Source organism: Phalaenopsis equestris, unplaced genomic scaffold (assembly GCF_001263595.1).
Source record: "Phalaenopsis equestris unplaced genomic scaffold, ASM126359v1 Scaffold000288, whole genome shotgun sequence".
Lineage (NCBI taxonomy): Eukaryota > Viridiplantae > Streptophyta > Magnoliopsida > Asparagales > Orchidaceae > Phalaenopsis > Phalaenopsis equestris.
Window position 1 is genome coordinate 32729 of NW_018164730.1, and position 19554 is coordinate 52282.

Below are 19554 nucleotides of genomic sequence, written 5' to 3' on the forward strand. Positions count from 1 at the left end.
GTCTTCCCCAGCAAAACCTTTCCTTTTCCTAGAAATTAAATAACAATCCATAGGTTTTCGAGGTTGTTTGCCTAGCGCAACATAAATCCTCCACCTTTTTCTTTAGGCATTCGTATAGCTCTGCCGTACGATTTAAGCCCTAAACTCGTTCTAGGTTCCGAGGTTGTCGCCTGATACGACGTAAACCCTCATATCTTCTAGGCAATTTGAGTGACCCTGTCACGCAAATATAAGCCCTAATTAAATAAAATTGGCGGGATAAAACACTTTAATATTTTCTTCTCAAAATTGGAGCCAAATCATAGGATAGACTGGGAAGTCACTGAGGTTCTCCTCAAGATCTGTGGCTTCCCCTAGTTTCTCTTCATTTGGATTCCTTAACAATGTTCCAGATTTGAGCTTTTCCCCTTCACACCTCTTCGTCTGATTTCGTTGTAAAGTCCTATCCTTTTGACCTCTTTGAAGACATTATTCCCTGATTTTTATCGAGAGTTTTCTTAGGTGACTTCGGTCATTTGAGATGTAATTAACTATAGGGGCTTGCCCTTATAGGGAGCTTTTCCGGACCCAGCTTAAAATAAACCCTATTTAATTATTTGTATTAAATAGGGGAACTTGTCGGCAAATAAAATGGTTTCGCAGACCCAAACGGACGTCATATCTTTCTTAGTTTATTTGATCTAGCTTCATCCTCAGGTCTTGTGTTTATTCTTCGGGGTAGATACAGGATTTGAGGTAGAGCGCTCTTTCATTTAAACTGTGAAAACTATGAGGTCAGTTTGATTTCGTATTTTTCTAAAATTATATATATATATGTAAATTAAAAAGTCCTTCCGAAGCGGGTGACGGGATTTCGATTCCGGCGACCGACAGCTTCTTACGGGCGACCCCCAAACGTAACCCCCCCCTTTTTAAACGCCGACAATTTGTCAGGTGAGTGAGCATACATTCGATCTTATTTTTGTGCTTTGTGGGACTTGTTGAAGAATAGAATTATTCCAGTCCGTGTCTTATGTTTGATTAGACTTTTTTGAAAGAAGTTTGGATATGCTTAAGTTAAATATAACATTAAGCTCAGCTTGATGCTTTTTTTAGCGATAATCATTCTATTAGTTTTCTTGACCTTTTGGCCAATCAAGAAAATCTTTTTGATCTAGTTTGTTTGAACTTACCAAGCTGAATAAGCTTGAAACTTGACAGCCTTTGTTATCAAATTACCAAAACATTGGTTGCTTCACTACGGTCGTTTTTATGGCTTGTTGAGTAAAAAAAATTTTTAGTGACTCGATCATTTTTGGGTTTGTTGAGTCTGGTCTTCAGGACGTGTTTGAGCCCTAGACTGGGAGCTTATAGACTTGAAAGTTCCTTTCTTATATCAGAAGGTCTTAGAACTTGTATAGGTAGGAATGTTTTATCTTGAGGGCTCATTTACTTTTTGAGTGTAGATTATCTTTTTAATTTAGCTTTTATCTATCAATTATGTAAGAAATCTCCTTGATTTGGATCACTTTTAAACTCATCAAATTGGATAATTTTGGATACTAGACAACTCTCATTATTAGGCTAACAAGATTGAGGCTCTACTACTGCAACCATTTTTATGACTTGTTGAGTAAGAAGAGCTTGCTCCTTTACTACGTTCTTTTTTATAACTTGTTAAGGGAGAATAACTATCAATGACTCGGCCATAATCTAATCCTTTTGGCCCACTTGAGCCACAAACTTAAGCTGTGGTAAAACTTGCATATTTCTGACTTAAATCATTAAAACTTACAAATGTCGAACTATTTTTAGTTGCACCTTCAAAATCTTGATTGGTCAAAGAGAAAAATATTAACTTTCTAAATTTTATCATGCATATATTTGCTTGCTAGAAAAATTCTTAAGCAATTATTTGTTAATTTCATCATTGAAGCACGGTGTCTACCCAAAAGGAATAAGATCTCGATGTTAGGCATAATGTCAACCGTTATTGTTGGTGAACTCAACCATAAATTTATTTTCACCTTTAAAAAGAGGGGACACTTATTTGATCAAACGAATTTGAGGATCTCGACAGTGAGCATAATGTTGACCCAAATAACTAAATTAAATGCTCGTCTGGGAGATTTTATGGTTGGTTAGAATTGCATTTCTTGTATTGCAATAGAGTTTCCAAAATGACCTTATAAAATCTCCTCAGACTTGCATTATTTTTTAAAGATAGGTTTGCATAATAACTTGTAAGGAAGACTACGAAATAATTAGAGTTGATTTTTGCTTGCTTGCATTTGATGACTCGTCTTTCAATGAAGATTGCATAATAATTTGTAATGGAGATTGAGGAGCTATGGAAATCGACTCCCATTAGCTCACATTTGATGACCCCTCGTCAAGCAGGAATTGAAGATATCCATCATTTTGTTACTATTGACTTACTAGGGAGTGAGGACTGATAAAAAACATATCTTGCTACCTTGAATTTGATAAGCACTCCACATGCGGGCATGGGGGTCATTTATTTGGTTTTGTTTTACTCATTCAATCAGTTTAGAGAACCTCAGATTTGGATCACTTTATTTATCAGCTTTGATAGGACAAATATTGTCATTAAATTGACAAAACAGGGACTTCTTTACTACGGCTGATTTTGTAGCTTGTTGAGTGAAGATAATTTTTAGCAATTCGATCCTAATTGGGCTTGTGGAGTCTAACCTTCAAATCCTGCTTGAGTTATAAACTAGAGTTGTAGACAAACTTGCACTTTTTCACTTTACATGTTGAAGTTCACTAGCTCAAAATTTTTTCACTTGACTTTGAAGATTATGACAAGTTTGAAAGATTAATCTTTAAATTTTGAATTATCTTGTATGCAATTTGCTTAAAGATATGTACATTTTTGCTCTTAATTGTAGCTTTAACATTGTTGTGTTAAAGATGTCAAATTGGCTTTTCACTTGAGTTCCAAGATTATGACAAGTTTGAAAGATTAATCTTTGAATTTTGAATTATCTTATATGTAGTTTGCTTAAAGATATGTACATTTTTGCTCAATTGCTTGATTATAGTTTTAACATTGTTGTGTTAAAGATTCAACTAGGGATCTCAGATCAGACATGATGTCAACCCAAATGATAAAATATAATATATTATTTGGGTTTCTCGATTTGAAGCTCAATATCAACCCAAATAATATGCGAGAATTATTTTTGGGGATCTCGACTCAATGTTTGATGCCAATCCAAAATAAAATAAGTTACCTACCTATCTTAATAATAAGGGAAAGCTTGTTGCTAGTTGAATATATATGGGGATCTCAGCTTAAAGTCCGTTGTTGACCTTATGAAGAAAGTTGACATTTGAACTTGATGACATCATGATCAGCTTGATTCTTTCTTAGGCAATGACCATCTCTTTGATTTTGCCTTGGTTCGTCGACCAGTTGAGAGAATCTTGGGACTCGATCACTTCACTCATCAAGCTGAATAAGCTTGGGTAAAGCATCTATTGTCATTAAATGGATAAAGAGGAGATTTTTTCACGACGATCATTTTTATGGCTTGTTCAGTGAGGAGATTTGTCAGCAACTCAATCATATTTGAGTTTGTTTATAGCTTCTTCAATTCCCGCTTCATTCTTAGACTTGAGCTATAGACGAACTTGAGCTTCTTCAACTCAACATATTGAAGATCACGAACACAAAATTCGCTCATTTGACTTTCCGAATTGTGACAAGTACAAGATATGAACTTCTAATTTTTAAAATTATCTTGTTTTTACTTTGTTTGAAAATAAATTCATTTTTGCTTACTTGATTGAGTATAGCCTTGCATCGATATGTTAAAATTTTCATTTAGGAATCTCGCTTTAGATACGATATCAACCAAAATGATAAAATATAAAATATATTTTGGAATCTCGGCTTAATGCTCGATGTCAATACAAATAAATATAAGTAACCCCTGCCTTGATAGCAAATAAAAATCTAATGCTTTCATTTGGGAATCTCGCTTTAGATATGTTTTCAACTCAAATGATAAAATATAAAATATATTTAGGAATCTTGGCTTAAAGCTCAATGTCAACAAAAATAAATATAAGTAACCCCGGTTTTGATAACAAAAAAAAATCTTATGCTAACTGAATCTATTCAGGGATCATGGCTTAAAGCACAACATCAACCTGAATGAAATAAAAAACTTCTGATTCATCGATTAGTTGAGAGAATCCCAATACTTGATCGCTTAACTCATCAAGCTTAATAAGCTTTGGTAGGCACTTATTGTCATTAGATGGACAAAGCAGAGGCTTTTTCACTTATATCATTTCTTGTGGCTTGTTGAGTGAGGAGAGTTGTCAGCAACTCGGTCATATGTCAGCTTGTTAAGTTTGATCTTTAGGACCTCCTTGAGTCCTAAACTTGAGCTGTAGATGAACTTATGCTTCTTCAATTTGACAAGTTGAAGCTCACGAGCTTAAAATTCCTTCGACTTTTAGGATTACGCCAAATCTAGTGAGGAATCTTTGATTGTTGAAATTGCATGTAGTGTAACTTGCTTTATGATAAAGGCATTTATGCACATTCACTTGAATATAGCTTCAACACTAATAGTTAAATGTGTCACAACCCGACCCGAGGCTTGAAATTAACCAAGACGGAAATAGACGGTCGAACAATGAGAATTAAGTTTCTATATTCATTTATAATTTTATAAATGAAAGAGCCACTAATCGAATTTAATTAAAGCATTATATTTAAGTTTATCTCATTACTGATTGTCCGCATTCTCTGTAAACATTATCACTTATATCGCTCATCTTTTAATCACTTAATTAGCCTGAAAAGTTAGTTTAAAATAACAATAAGTTAAACAGGTCAATGAATACTCATATTTCTAAACTAAAAAAATATAAGGAAAAAAAACAAAATGCATGTCAATTAAAATTTTAATAAATCAATATTAACATTTGAGATACTATCAATGAATCTTACTATATCAATAACATTGCAATATCATTTTATATTTTAACAGCTGTCACAGAAGCATCGTTTAAAGTTGTACCACTTAAGGTATTTCAATATCAATATCATTTTTTATATGCTTGCGTGAGTACCTTAGTGGTTACCCACCGGTACCATAAGTGGGTGACTTCATCATAGTCAATCATGCACATACAAACATACAATAATAATATTTCATTATTATTTGCATAACAATAAATATTTTGGTATAATATTCAATATCTAAGATAATTTCTCATTCTTACAATATAAACAACTATAAATCATGGGTATGCAATATTATAACATTAACAGTAAATGCATTTCTTTGAGGAGAAACAAAATATTATTATAACAAAAGAATATGTTTACTCACCTCGATGTCAATTAATTTATTATTTGATTTGTCTTGACGTCGACTCCTCTAAAATTGATACCTAAAATAAACATGGTATTACAAAACTTTAATTAATTTACTATGTTATTATGTATATACAAATTTAATATTTTATATTATTTTAATTAACTATTAACTTTACATTATTTAAGTATAAAATTTTTCTTTATTATATTTTTTGTAATCTTGCTTATATTATTATTATTATTATTAACTTCAATAAACTTTATCTTACCTTCCTCGATCAACCGCTAAGCCACGCGCATGCGTGATTCTAGTCTTCTGTGCACGAGCTCCTCTGGCTTCTACTCCGTACCGCACGAGCGCAGCATTTCTTATCCCTTTTTCTTCATTGTACACAAGGTGAAAATTTTCAGTCCTGACTCTGAACGTAGCTTAACTTCCGGAGTCGAATGAATTTATGCCACGTGTAATGACGGGTCCCACACTAATAATTAATTTAAAAAAATCAAAAATTTAATGCCCGACCCGCTCGTTCGACTAACCTGCCTTCTGAAGTATCCCGCCTTTTAATCTATTAAGCTTCCACGAATCTGAGTCTTTCCGCCTTTTGGGCTATACCGTTGTATCCCCAACTCAAACTCCCACTGAACCCCTGTGGTACCTATAAGTATTCTCGTAATATTCCCCGTCGTACACAAAATTTATCCTGCCTTCCTACTTTTATCGTACTCCAAATAAACTCCCGCAGCACTCCCACAGTAGCCCTCGCGGTACTCCCCCATCACTCCCGCGGTAGCCCTCAGAGTACCCCTATATACTCTCCTCATATTTCTCGGAGTACTCAGAATTAATCCCGCAGTACTTCGGCAGTACTTTCGATAAACTCCCTCAATACTCCGCAACTCCCTCAGTACTTCAAATAAACTCCCATTACTCCCGCAGTACCATGAATGTATTCTCGAAATATTTCTCGCAATACTCCCACAGTAGCCGCCACAATACCCACGTAGTAAACTCCCGCAAAACCCCTGAAATACCCTAAGAGTACTCTCAAAATATTTCTCATATTACTGAGAGTTAATCATGTAGTACTTTGGAAGTTCTCTTGATAAAATAATGCAGTACACCAGCAGTAGCACCAGCATAAATTCCCGCAGTACTCTCGAAGTAGCCCCCAACAGTAATCTCATTATTCTCGCAGTACTCGTGCAGAAACTTGGGTTATTTACGGGTTATTGTCAGGTTATGTCTATCTTATTTCAATGTCATTCGAAGTTTATTATTCTTCCTTTTTTTATTTTTCATTGCTCTCCAGACTACCTTGGAAATAAAACTGATGTACATATTACCTTGGAAATAAAACCGATGTACCCCCAAACTCCAGATTATTAATGAGTTATTTTCAGCTTATTCCTTGGTCATTCGACATCTTTCCAAACGAGACATTTTTATGATTTATCTTAGAGTTATTTCTGGGTTATCTCTGAGTTATTATAACATACTCCGATGGTTATTAAAGAGAAATTATTGTTTCTGCTCATCTTTATCATAAATTCAATCAATAAAGCATTCATACTTACAAGTGGTTGCAGATTAAACAAATTCATTGTCAAATAGCACAAATCATACAGTATTACACGAATTGACGAAACCCTAGCTTCGACAATAACCTTCTAGCGCTAGAACACCGGCGAAACCCTGGTAGATTGACGATGAGAGCTCTTTAAATCGGTCTCGCGGAAGCCAACAAGGTTCTCGACAACCGTATTTCAATAGGCGGGATACTCCCTCTTCGATTTCAATTTTCTCATTTCTTCTCTCCCGCTATGACTGTCTGACTCATCGCTTCTTCCACTGTATTCGACACTTTTGATTCCTCTTCCTAGTAATAAAATGGGACGTTACAAAATATTCAATTGGGGGACTCGTATTTGACATGATATCGACCCGAATACCAAATATAAAATATATTTGGGAATCTCGATCCTGAACTCGATGTCAACCCAAAATTTAGATGTCCCCTTGGTCTTGATTGCAAAGAAGTATGTCGCTAGCCTTTATTTTAACATGACGATTGAGCTAGCTTCTTTGATCCTATGCTTCACATTTTATCAGACATTTTTCGGAAGAGTAAAGTTCCTTTTATCTGTGCGTAATGCTTAATTAGATAATTTGAAGAAAGATGATATGCAACTTGATGATGACTTCAAGCTCAATTAGATTTTGTTCTTCAGCGAGGTTCATTTTTAGTTTTGTCTAGATCTGTCAAGCAGTTGAGAAAATTTGATGAATCGAGATCATTTGACCTTATTAAGTTTAATAGACTTGTACTTTTGTTGTCATTTGATTGACAAACGGGACTCTTCACTACGACCTTGGCTTGTTGAGTGAAAAGATAAGCCTAAAACTTGGTCACATCTTGACTAGTTGATTCTGACCTCAGTTTAAGTCCTAAACTCTAAGCAATAGATAGACTTGTGCTTTATCATTGTCAAACTGAGAAACATGGCTCTTCACTATGGCCTTGGCTTGTTGTATAATGAGAAAATCCAGAACCTCGGCCACATCTCGGCTTGTTAGAGTTTGTCATCCATTTGACCCCTATAGTTGAGAAGTAAATAGTCTTGTATTTTGTTATCGTCGGATTGCCAAATGAGGCTCTTCACTACAGCATTGACTTGTTGAGTGCAGAGAAAAGCTAACAACTTGGTCATATCTCGACTTGTTGAGTTTAACCTCTGTTCGAGTCCTAGATTTGAGAAGTTAGTCTTGTGTTTTGTTGTCATCAAACTGGCAAACGGAGCTCTTTACTACGGCCTTAGCTTGTTGAGTAAAAATAAAAGCCAGCAACTTAGCCATATGAGTTTTAGACTTGAGCATAAGAGGATTTATGCTTTTCCAACTTAACTGGATGAAGCTTGTGGATTTTAATAGATTTTTTTTGCTTGACAATTGAAATATTAATGATGTTTGAAGACGAACCTCCGACCTTTAGAATCATTTTGTACATTTTATTCGAAACTTGTTATTTTTATATTGTCAAGCTGAACACAACTTTATCATTGAAAACTTGGACATCTTCTCAGGGATCTCAACATAAGGACGATGGTACCCAAGTTACTAAGGGATCTTGACAATAAATATGATATCAACCTACATGGAGGAAGATCTTGGTGTTAGGAGTATTGTTGACACTTTTGGCTTGGAAATCTCGGCTTTGAGTTTGATATTTACCCAAAAGAATGGGCTCCTTGCCTGATAAAGGGTCATTAATGTTCAAGGTGCTCAATAGTCTCAGCCTTGGGCATGATATTAACTTGAATGCGTAAGAATTTTTGAAATGTTTGTCCCTCATCTAGCAAAAAGGAACAATTTTACTCTATATCTAAGGATCTCGGCCATGAGCGCGATATCAACATGGATGAAAGGCTTTGATGTGTAGCTCAGTGCCACCTCGAATGACTATCCCCCTTGTTTCGTGAAGAGGTGATTTCAATGCTTAGTAGATATATCTAGGGATCTTGATATTTAGTGCGATGTTGACCTAGATGATTGAGTAGGCCCATCTTGCAAAAGAAATCCTAGGAATGCTTGGGTCTTTTTAAGGATTTCGGCTTAGAGCATGGTTTCAGCATAACTAAACTAAAAAAATGTCCCATATCTTGGAGGGGAAACTTCATGGTAATTTTGAAATACGTTCTCGTATCATAAGATAAAATTTTAATGAAATATTACACTTGTGTTGGAATAGAGCATGTATTCTTCTTTTCTTGAAGAAATTTTGATAATAGCTTTGACTAGGATGCTATGTGTAATGTCTCTTAAACATTGGTCATTAATTGATAATATTAATGGTTGACTATTTAGGTTGATGAGTTGGCAAACTTTTCTCTATATGCCTTCTCGATGACACAAACCTTTCAAGTTATGTTCAAATTTTCTATAAACTTTAGGTTTGATGATCCCTCTACTGAAATTTTTCTATGTCAGCTCGAATTCAATAATCCTCCCATCGACGAAGATTAAAGATACATCTCTATTTGATTGCTTTGGATATATTTTGAGAGTGAGGATGATTAGAGTCATATCTTGCTGACATTAATTTGATAATCCCTCCACCCGTGTGGTTAATGTTTGTTGATAATGGGATCTCTTAGCAGGTTTTTCAAGGTGTCGACTATTAGGAGATTCATCAACGCGCCTTCTTCAAAGCCCATCTTTGAATGATATTGTTAAAGGCAGGCCTTAGAGACTATAAATTTGATGTCATGCCAAATCTTTCTCTGATCATTTCATCTTCATGAATCTTGAGCTATCATATCAGATGAAAGATAGTAGCTTCCTGATTGGTGCTTTGTTGGTCTAAATCTCTATAAATTTTTAACATATTCTCTTCATTAAGCTCTTTCTATGATAACTTTGAAAATCTTGTGCACTCTAGCTTTTCATATTATTATTTTTTAGGATTAAGGTCTTATTTTTATTGACTCGAAAAAGATTGTTTTATATCACCACTTGGCTATCCTTTTAACTCATTTATGATCTTTTAATTGGTTGCGGGTATGAATGCTCCCTTATATGACTTAGAGCTTGCCTTTCTGTTGGGATTTTTCTACGGTAGATTCCCAGATTAAGATCCACGGTTTATACCTCGATGTTCACCAGATGATTAATTTTTTCCATTGGGATATTTTGATAACATATCTTAGATCATCAAAATATAAGAATCAACATAACATATAATATTTATTTTTCAGTTGGGGCCTTTTGATAGTAGATTCTTAGATTATCAAAATTTAAGTGTTATACATCGATGCTCACTAGATAATATTTGTTTTACAATTGAGACCTTTTGGTGACAATTATTGGAATTGAGATCCAAGTGTCATGCCTCGATGCTCACTAAACAAAATTTACTCATCTTTCAAATAATTACAAAATATAAAGGCAATTTTAGCTTTTCATTTATCATTTATCATTTATCAACTTTAAGCTATTATTAAATCAAATATATTACTAGCCAAAGATTGAAACAGAACCTTTCCTCGCTAGAGTCGCCAAAAATCTATGTGCTCCGAAAATTTGATGCCCTAGACTCTCCTTAATGTGTTGAGAGCTTTATGTTTGTTGTTCCGGGTCAAATTTTCAGAAGTTTGATTAGATTATAAATAAGACACTACTCAGATATTTCCCCCTCATTTTTCTAGGAATTTTTTATTGGGGGTTCGAGTTTTTCCATAAGTGCAAGCTTCTATGGTTAATTATCCCTCCTGATAATAAGAGATCACTTTTGATTAAGGGTAGTCATTTAGCTTTAAATATTCATCGTGTAGTAGCAACAGTCTTTAGGTTTTTCGATTGATCAATTTATCACATTGAGCTTAATGCAGATAGTGGGGGAAATGATAACAAAGTCGATCGTGATCCCGTGATTTTGTCGTCTTGGGTCATTGTGGTTCCTGATGTACTTATTCAGAGAAGTTAGTCGATTTATCCGACTGAAAGATCCTTGTTAGCAACCATGAGTTGTGTTGTCCCAGGGATCATTGTAGATTTGAGTGGATGGTTGGTTGTTTTTGTTTTTTTTGTGGGGGGGGGGGGGGACAAATTTAAGTTGATTTTAGCTAACAGAATACTTTATGCAAATTAATTGTATCATTATGGTTCAAAACTCAAATGATAGAAAGTTATTGGGGAACATACGTGTTGCAGTCATGATCATAATATAATGATGTCATTTGACTGCAAATCATCTTAGACAGGGGGCTTTAGTCATAATCGCTGCTTTTTATGGAGTCATTGGGTTAAACAAGCATGACAAGGCTAATCATCACAAGCTTGGTCAAACTTGTTCGACTCGAGAGAGGGAATTGTGCAAATTCATTTTTATATGGGCGAGCATGATGCTTAAAAGAATTGTTTTTCGTGAGATAAACATGTATGGCAAGATTATAAGATCTACCTATCTTTCATCCTATTTTGTCCTGGCCTTTCTTGCATTATTTTGAAATTTAATGACATGATTTTGAAATCATTTAGTTGTAGTTAAAATGCATTTTTTCTAATATGTATGTGTTGTTGTCAGCCTTTGTGATACCCATTTTTCCACGATTAAGTTTTTAGGGAGAGTGTTTACCAAGTATTAGGTCGGTTCTCCCTCGAGCATTTTCCTTGGTCGTTCAAGGATTTTGTGCCCATCTACTTAACAGGGATTTCTCTTTAACTTTCCTTCTTATAGGTCAATATTGAGTTACTTGACTCTTTGTGGGGCAATTCTCATTCAAATCATATGACCCATTTATTTTACTCATCATCGATGGTGTCATTATGTCTATCTTGTTGTGTCTGCTGTCTTTTGTACATGTTGCTTAGCCCTTTTGGTCATTCTTCTTTTTGGATGGAACAGCAATCTTAGGACTCTTTTGTGATGAATTAAAATCAAAAATTTGAATGTACTTAATTGAGGGCTCTCAAGCCTTTCATTCAAGATATCATTAATCATAGGGGATTGCGCCCATAGAAAATCAGATCCCCAAAACTAAATAAACCCATTTTGATACCTTTGTCATTTTGGGCAAATCTCTAGAATATTTATTATGTTGCTTTCCAGTGATTCTCACACTCATAAGTGTATGTCAGGATCATTTTTGCACTGTTCAGGGAAATTCAAAATTGTGTACTGTCCTGAATTCATGAGGCTTTTTTTAAGCCAACCATTTTCATGTCATTGGGTCAATTAATCTCCTCAAATTATTGTGTAAAGTGCTGTGTTTCTGTATCTTTTATTTGCATTTAAAAAAATGAGTTTGGAGACTGAACATGTAAAATAATATTTGTGTAGAATGCAGCAATACACTATAATTGCTTTTCATCAGAATAATATTCTATCTTGGTAGACTCACGAAAATTCTGTTAGTTCGCACGGATGAACGAATGAGTGAAAATTATAAATCTCTCCATTATGGGATTCTTTTTTTTTTCGAGTTAATATTGCACTAATAGTCATGAATTATCTTCTCTACACTGTCTGCATTAGTAAATATACCTTGTCACAGCACATAATGCAAAAACATGCTTACTCTTTGATATTTTCATGATTTCCATGCTAGTTATTCTGCAAATTAATGATTGTGTACATTGAGCTGTGCAAACAAGGTGGGATGACTACTTAACTTTTTCGAAGAAAAATAAAGAAAAATATTTTCAATTTAAAAATTGACTCCAAGATCATCTTCTGTCTCTTAATGAATTAAATGCATTATTAAAATGGTGAAAAGTCTTGCAACACTAGCAACAATTTGTAGCTCTTTTGTAAAATCTTTCAATATACATCTTTGTTGAGAATGTCTCTTGTCATTTTAGCCGGTAGTTGAATCACAAAATGGTCCCTTGGCTCTTCAGATGTGGCCAATTTAATTGTAGTGTTTTGTAGTGTTTCAATTTGGTCTCCTGATTATTGAAAATTGATCTTAATTGATTCCTAGAGACTGAGTTTAGATTAATTTTGTAGAGTCAAGGGACTAAAAATTGAAATAATTTTTGTATCATAATTTCTAACGAAAATCTAATTGAGGTCAATTTTGAATAGTCAAGGGACTAAATTGAAACCATTTTTGTATCATAATTTCTAACAAAAAACTAATTTTGAGGTCAAGTTTCAACAGTCAAGGGACTAAATTGAAGCACCACAAAATTCTGTTGCTAATTTGGTCACATCCAATTAATCAGAGTACTATTTTGCGATTTATTCATTTTAGCTAGTATGTAGAAAGTTTCATGTGAACTCATTTTGATATCATTGCGTTGTTTATCAAGGCATTTGCCGAATGGGTGCTCTTCACTTCTAGTGGAATTTCAAGTGGGCTTTACCATGCATGCGATGTGGGCAGCTGGTGTGCTCTCTCCTTTCATGCACTTCAGGTGTGTTTTACTCTTCATGCGTGCTTTGTTGCTTATGAAGCAGGACAAATTGCAAAATGCTTTCTTAAATTTAACTGGAACGAGGATTTATATCCATACCACTCAATTCTCATGTACTTAACACCTAAACTCTAATTTTTATCTACATGCCACCTTCCATATGCATGAAAAGGTGTATTTCATTTTTTGAAAGTTAAAATGGTATTTTTTTATGTGAAATGAAAGATTTTGGTGGTATAAATGTAAAAAGTAAAAAAAGTAAAATTTAGTTAGTTGTTAGATATATAAATACATGAGAATTGGGTGGTATTTATGTAAATGCTTCTTTCTGGAAATACATTTGATCCGATAAAAATCTTATAATAGCTTGTTATTTAGTTTGGCTAGTAGTAAAGAGTTTAGAACATGTGTGGTTCTCTTTATTTTATTTTAATTTTTTTTCTTCAAAGTTTTCAAGCTTTCAAGTTTTTGTTAAAATACTTTAAACTTCTTTTGCAACAGTTTATGGACTTTTGGTTGTCTTTCATGGCTGTGGTGAGTACTTTTGTATATATGGCTACAATTGACGAGGCTTCAAAAAGAGCGATTCACACAGCTGTTGCCATTGTCACTGCTCTCCTAGCAGTAACCGGTGCAACCAGGTAAAGATTTGGGTTGATGATTCCAAATGAGCTCAATGTGCTGATAATGAATTGATGATTTCAGGTCAGAAAATGTTGTCATTGTTATAGCCATTGGCACCCTCGGCCTTCTTGTGGGATGGTTCCTAGAGTTTTCTTCTGCAAATAGATCACTGTGGCCACCAAGATTTGGCTTCAGTATGCTGGACCGGTTTGTTCTGTTATACTTTTATTAATATTATGCCTTCACCAAGTATATTGTCAAAATGGTCCCTTGATTCTTTATAGTGGGTCATTTTAGACTTGGACTCTGTAATAGGTGCTAATTTAGTCCCCAAACACTTTTAATATCATTTGAATAATCATTAGTATATTTTGTGATCTTTTATTAGTATCATGCCTTTTCATCAAGTATATTGCCAAAATTGTCCCTCGACTATTTGTAATGGGTCATTTTAATCTCAAAATCTATAATGGTCTTAATTTAGGTCCCGTTTGGGGCAGCTTAAAAGTGCAGGCGGCATTTTCAAAATGCCGTCTCACCGTTTGGAAAATACGTTTCGGCAGCTTATCCGAAAACACGGTTGGGTTTTTACACTAAAAGCAGACCGCGGGTCGAATCCTATGAGCTACCCGCGGGCCGCGTTTCAGGATAAGTTGCTTACCATGATAAGCACAAGCTGCCCCATAGTCTCCAGACTCTTTTATTATGGACTAAAATAGTCTCAAAAGAAAACTATTTAAACCCTCGTTAAAAGAGTCTGGGCACTAAATGGCTCTATTATAGACTCGATTTTAAAATTGCTCGCTACAAAAAGTCAAGGAACCATTTTGACAATTTCTCTGCCTCCAACTTGGTTCGTTTCAACAAAAGGCAATAAACCTTATACTGCAAGGATAAAATCCACAGTACATAGATGCAAAATTGCTATATTACTTACTACTAACCTTAGCGTGTAATGTGATATTCCTGATCAATTCATTCATGTTTTTATGGAACATTCTGACTATGTTACAGTTGGCAAAGTATTAAGAGATGGTGCTGGAATTTAATTAACACGCTGCTAAAAAGATTCCGCTGGCCGTTCATATTTCTTGGTTTTATTGGATTGGCTCTTGCTGGAACAAGCTGGACATTAGAAACCAACAGAAACTACTGGTTTTGGCATAGGTATGTGATTATTATTATTATTATTTATTTATTTATTTATTTTTGTTAAAGATTAACGCTATCCAAATTATTGTCGTGTATTATGTTGTAATATTTGATGTTATAATGTTCTTTGCTGTGTAAAGTTTCATGTGAATTTTTTCCTCCCATTACTTCTGTAGAGAGAGACTTGTGATGGGAGGTATCGCTTTGAATGGTCTACGGCTTCTAGTTAATTTATAGCACATCTTAAGGTCTAGAATTTGTAATTCGGATTTAATATATGATGCAGAAAATCATGCAACAAGAATATAATAATCTCAGGTTAGAAATTATTATCCTAAATTAGAATGGTGGAAATCAATTCAGACAAAAACTTAAAACCATATATTATGGAAGAAAGATTTTTTTTCTAGTTTTTTTTAAGGTGATTCTATCATTTCTATTGTTATGTACGAATATAATATACAAATTTGCTATTGTCATGTAAAAATATAACAAATTTCAAATTTCTAATGTTGCTCTCTATTCAGTGGCTTCTATATTATGATTGCATCTCTCTGTATATTTTACATTCATCACGCATGACTTAATATGAATTTGATCATTATTCTGTGCGACCAAATATGTTTCTTCTATGTTTCACAAGCATATCAGTTACACTTAATTCTCATTACTTTGCATGTTTAACATGCTTATATATTCTCAAAACTGATAATATTCTTTCTGCTTTTCTAATACCTTTCAGTTTATGGCACATCTCCATATACACGGCTTCGTTCTTCTTCTTATGTTCGACTCGTCCAAAGAACAACGACAATCAAGTGCCAGAATACGAGTTAACTCGGCAGAACTCATTGCCAAGAGATTAGATAAAGCTTCTAAACTTCAAGCAGTGTACTATGTCCTATAGGTAAGTTGTTGATAGAGCACAATTATACAAATTGAACTTATCAGCACAAATGATGTATCAGCTTCCAGATTTTATGAAGTTTGGGTCTTTATGTAGCTATTGAGTGATAAGTTCCAGATAGCTCATAAGAGCAGCAGGAAGAGGTTTTAGATGCACAATTTTGCAATTGCTAAAGTGGGCAGGTAAAAAAGAAAAAAATTCAGAAATTTAATGATTTATGTGAATAATTTTTTGCAGAGTTGTAATTAGGTTTAATACATAGAGGATTTGATGGACTATTAATTTATGTGCATTTTGTGCACATTTCTTCAACTGGTTTACCGCAGCAAATAGACATGCCTATGCAAGTAGTAATTCAGATGCAACATTTTTTTTCCATTGATGTTAAACTAATAGAAATTTTTTTTTCCGAGAAAATATTGCGTTTGGAGCCTGGATGCAAGCAGCGTGTGCACAACATATGTGATACACCGGGTGAGGGCTTTTTTTTCTTTTCTGCCCCTCTGGTGAATCGCGTTCGTTGTCCGGATGCTGCTTGCGTCCGGGCGCAATTTTTTTTCTTTTTTTTTTTTTTTTCAGCTTGTTTTTCTAAATGGTTTTTAAAACTTTGGGTTTATTCAGCTATGTTTTGAGCCTAAAGCATAAAATCTTCTATGTTTAAAATTTTATTATATTTATGTGTTATTTATTTATTTATGTTTTTATTTAATCAATCACTAAATCTTAATATATATTTTAGCTAATTTCATATTTTAACTTTTGGATGTTTTTTTTATTTTATTTTATTTATGTCATTGTATTTATATCATTGAAAGGGGTTGATTAATTCATGTATAGTGAATAAATTTTCATATAAATATGCATTTTATTCTTTATAAGGTTTTACAAAAATACATGATAAAGTATGCTAACTAAATGAATTTTCTTTTAGATTTTTAAAATAGGAGTAAAATTGCCCATAAGGCCATAACATATAGTTTAAGATTTATATGTAGAGGGAAATGTATAGTTTAAACTTCTCTAAACATAATTTAATATTGTTAGTTAATGATTATGCAATGCTTATATGCATATAATCTTTCATATTTTGTTTAACTCTCTAATGTTATGTACTATTATATAAATTTATTTGATTTTATTTAAAATTTTATATCGTTTATGTAAACAATATAGTTGAGTTTTAGATGCACAACATTTCTAAAAAAATTGTCCTGGAATTTTAATACACATTAAAAGTATTTCATTAATTGTAAAATAAATTTAATCAGTGTTTTTGAATGCTGTCTATACATCAAAAATATGATCGCATGAATTTCGAGAAAATTCAAAATATCTTATGAAGAACACTAAATGACAGTGTACAGGATTGCCAAAATACATAAATGTCAAACGTCATTTTCTTTGATTGGAATGTTAAGCAGACTGAATGGAAGCACATATGGACTAATGAGGAGAAAGCATCTAATCCAAGGTGCAGTTGAACGTGCCTAGTTCCCTCAGCCAGTTATAGAATTCTTCACAAAAATGTGTGCAAAATAACTTTCTGACCATCTGATATGGCCACTTATCCAAGAAAGCTGGCCGCATATTACGGTGATATATCATTTAACTGACAGCTCAAGTTCACCCTAATGATAAGAGGGTCTCTACTCATGATCCATTAAGAAGGACGACCGATGACTTTTCAGCAGATCGGATGTATGTCTCTTCTGATAAAAAAATTTCAGCAGAACTAATGACAAGATTAATTGGGTTTTAAATGACTCTCTTCTAGCAGTTATGAATATGAAATGGTATCAATTTCAGTTATGATTATGAAAGGGTCCCAGAGTCCGCTACAAATATGAAAAGATGTAATAATAACTTGCAACGTCCCTATTAAAATACGGATATACATATAATATTACTAGATACCCCTAATATATATATATATATATTATATATATAGTAGATTATTTTTCTCTCTCTCGCTCTCTCTCTCTCAGTTCCTCTCATCGATCCAACGCTATATTCTTTGGGTGTGATTCACGGAAGATTTGAATTTAAAACTTGCCATTATATTAAACTACTAAACTACTTACATAAGTTAGACAAATAAGTGGATTATTTTGTTCCACTTTGGGCTGCTCCATCGCTCAGTGATTCACTAAAATCGTAATTCATCAAGTTATTAATGTAATTAATCAGTAATTAGTGACTTATTAATCATTAATCTAAGATTGACAGTGCAATTGTTAACTATTACTCTGAATTTTACATATATGTCACTTTATTTAAGCTTTATAGGTGCTAAATGCAATACTTAAGCTTTTATTAACATGATTCTCTTACATTGACATTCTATATTATTTGCATTACATGATCAAATCTTTCACTCATTAACTTAATGACGCCCTTTGGGGATCACATTAATTAATCTAAATTAATGTACATGTTTAATGAGGGATTTACACACATACCATATTTTCTGTATTTATTTACAAATCTAACACATCAATTTTGAATTTTACTTATTTATACTTTAGCTTCATAATTGCATCAAAGCATATATATGAAATGTGTGTTTCACTTTAAGAAAAATTAGTATTAATGATGTTTTTTATGTTATGTTAAGAATTTGGGAGTTATATAAATAAATATTAAAGCACAGAGGTTAGATGTGCAAATACATAAGAATGGTGCGGTTAGTTGTAAATCTCTGATATTAATTTTAAAAAATAATTTATCTTTCCTCATTATTATTAAATTTATAAATATTTTCAATTTAATTTTAAATGCTTATAGAAAAGAGAAAAATGATCATCATCTACATAAAGTCTAAACTAAGGAAAAAGCTTAATTTTGAATTCTTTTTTGATTATTTTAATATAATATATATAATCTATTTATTATATTTTATTCATTTAGACCATATGGAGTGTCAACATGTCTTATTTAAACTAAATTTGAATAAACATTACTTTTTAATGATTTATGTTTTAAGTATTATAATTTTTTTTAATGACTTGGCTTGAGGTCTACTCAAAATTTGTTGAGGTATTTGAAACTAAACTTAGATCACGTTAAGGATCCCATTAAAATACCCTATATATATGAATAAAAATTAATTACATGATTATATAAGTTAATGTTCATTAAAAAAAATAAGCATTTTAATTTTTTAATTAACTTGGCTCGAGATCTAATCAGATTATGTTGAACTTTCTAAAACGAAAAATTAAAGCACATTTAGAACCCCACAAAAATATTCTAACAAAATAAATAAATAAAATTAATTACAAAATTATATAAGCCTAGTATTCATAAAAAATTAAATTATTATATTCTATATAGATTACTTTCTCATAGCTTTAGAATTTAAACAATTTTAAAGTGTATCCAAAACTTGCTTCATAAATGATCATAAAGAAAAAGTCCACCATTAAACCAAAACATAGTATATAGGTAAATTTTTCCGACTTAAAATTAAGTAAGATATCTCAAACCAACATTTAAGGTCATTCAAGATTAGTGGGTTCTACTCACTTCAATCTATTCGGCTTAAATCTACTCAGCTTTGAACGACTATTATTCGTCTTACAACTCTGGAGGTGTTAAATATACCCATCT

At 33.0% G+C, this 19554-nt stretch overlaps 1 protein-coding gene across 1 annotated transcript in view; it reads left to right on the forward strand.

Moving 5' to 3' along the window:
* Positions 1–16303, forward strand: part of LOC110025101 — a gene marked incomplete at its 5' end in the record, with an annotated part of 46667 nt that extends 30364 nt beyond the window's left edge. Inside the window, 5 exon segments of the mRNA XM_020725384.1 lie at positions 13158–13262; positions 13764–13903; positions 13968–14093; positions 14901–15053; positions 15781–16303. Coding sequence (XP_020581043.1) covers positions 13158–13262; positions 13764–13903; positions 13968–14093; positions 14901–15053; positions 15781–15904 — 648 coding nt within the window.
* Between the last annotated feature and the right edge of the window lie 3251 nt (positions 16304–19554).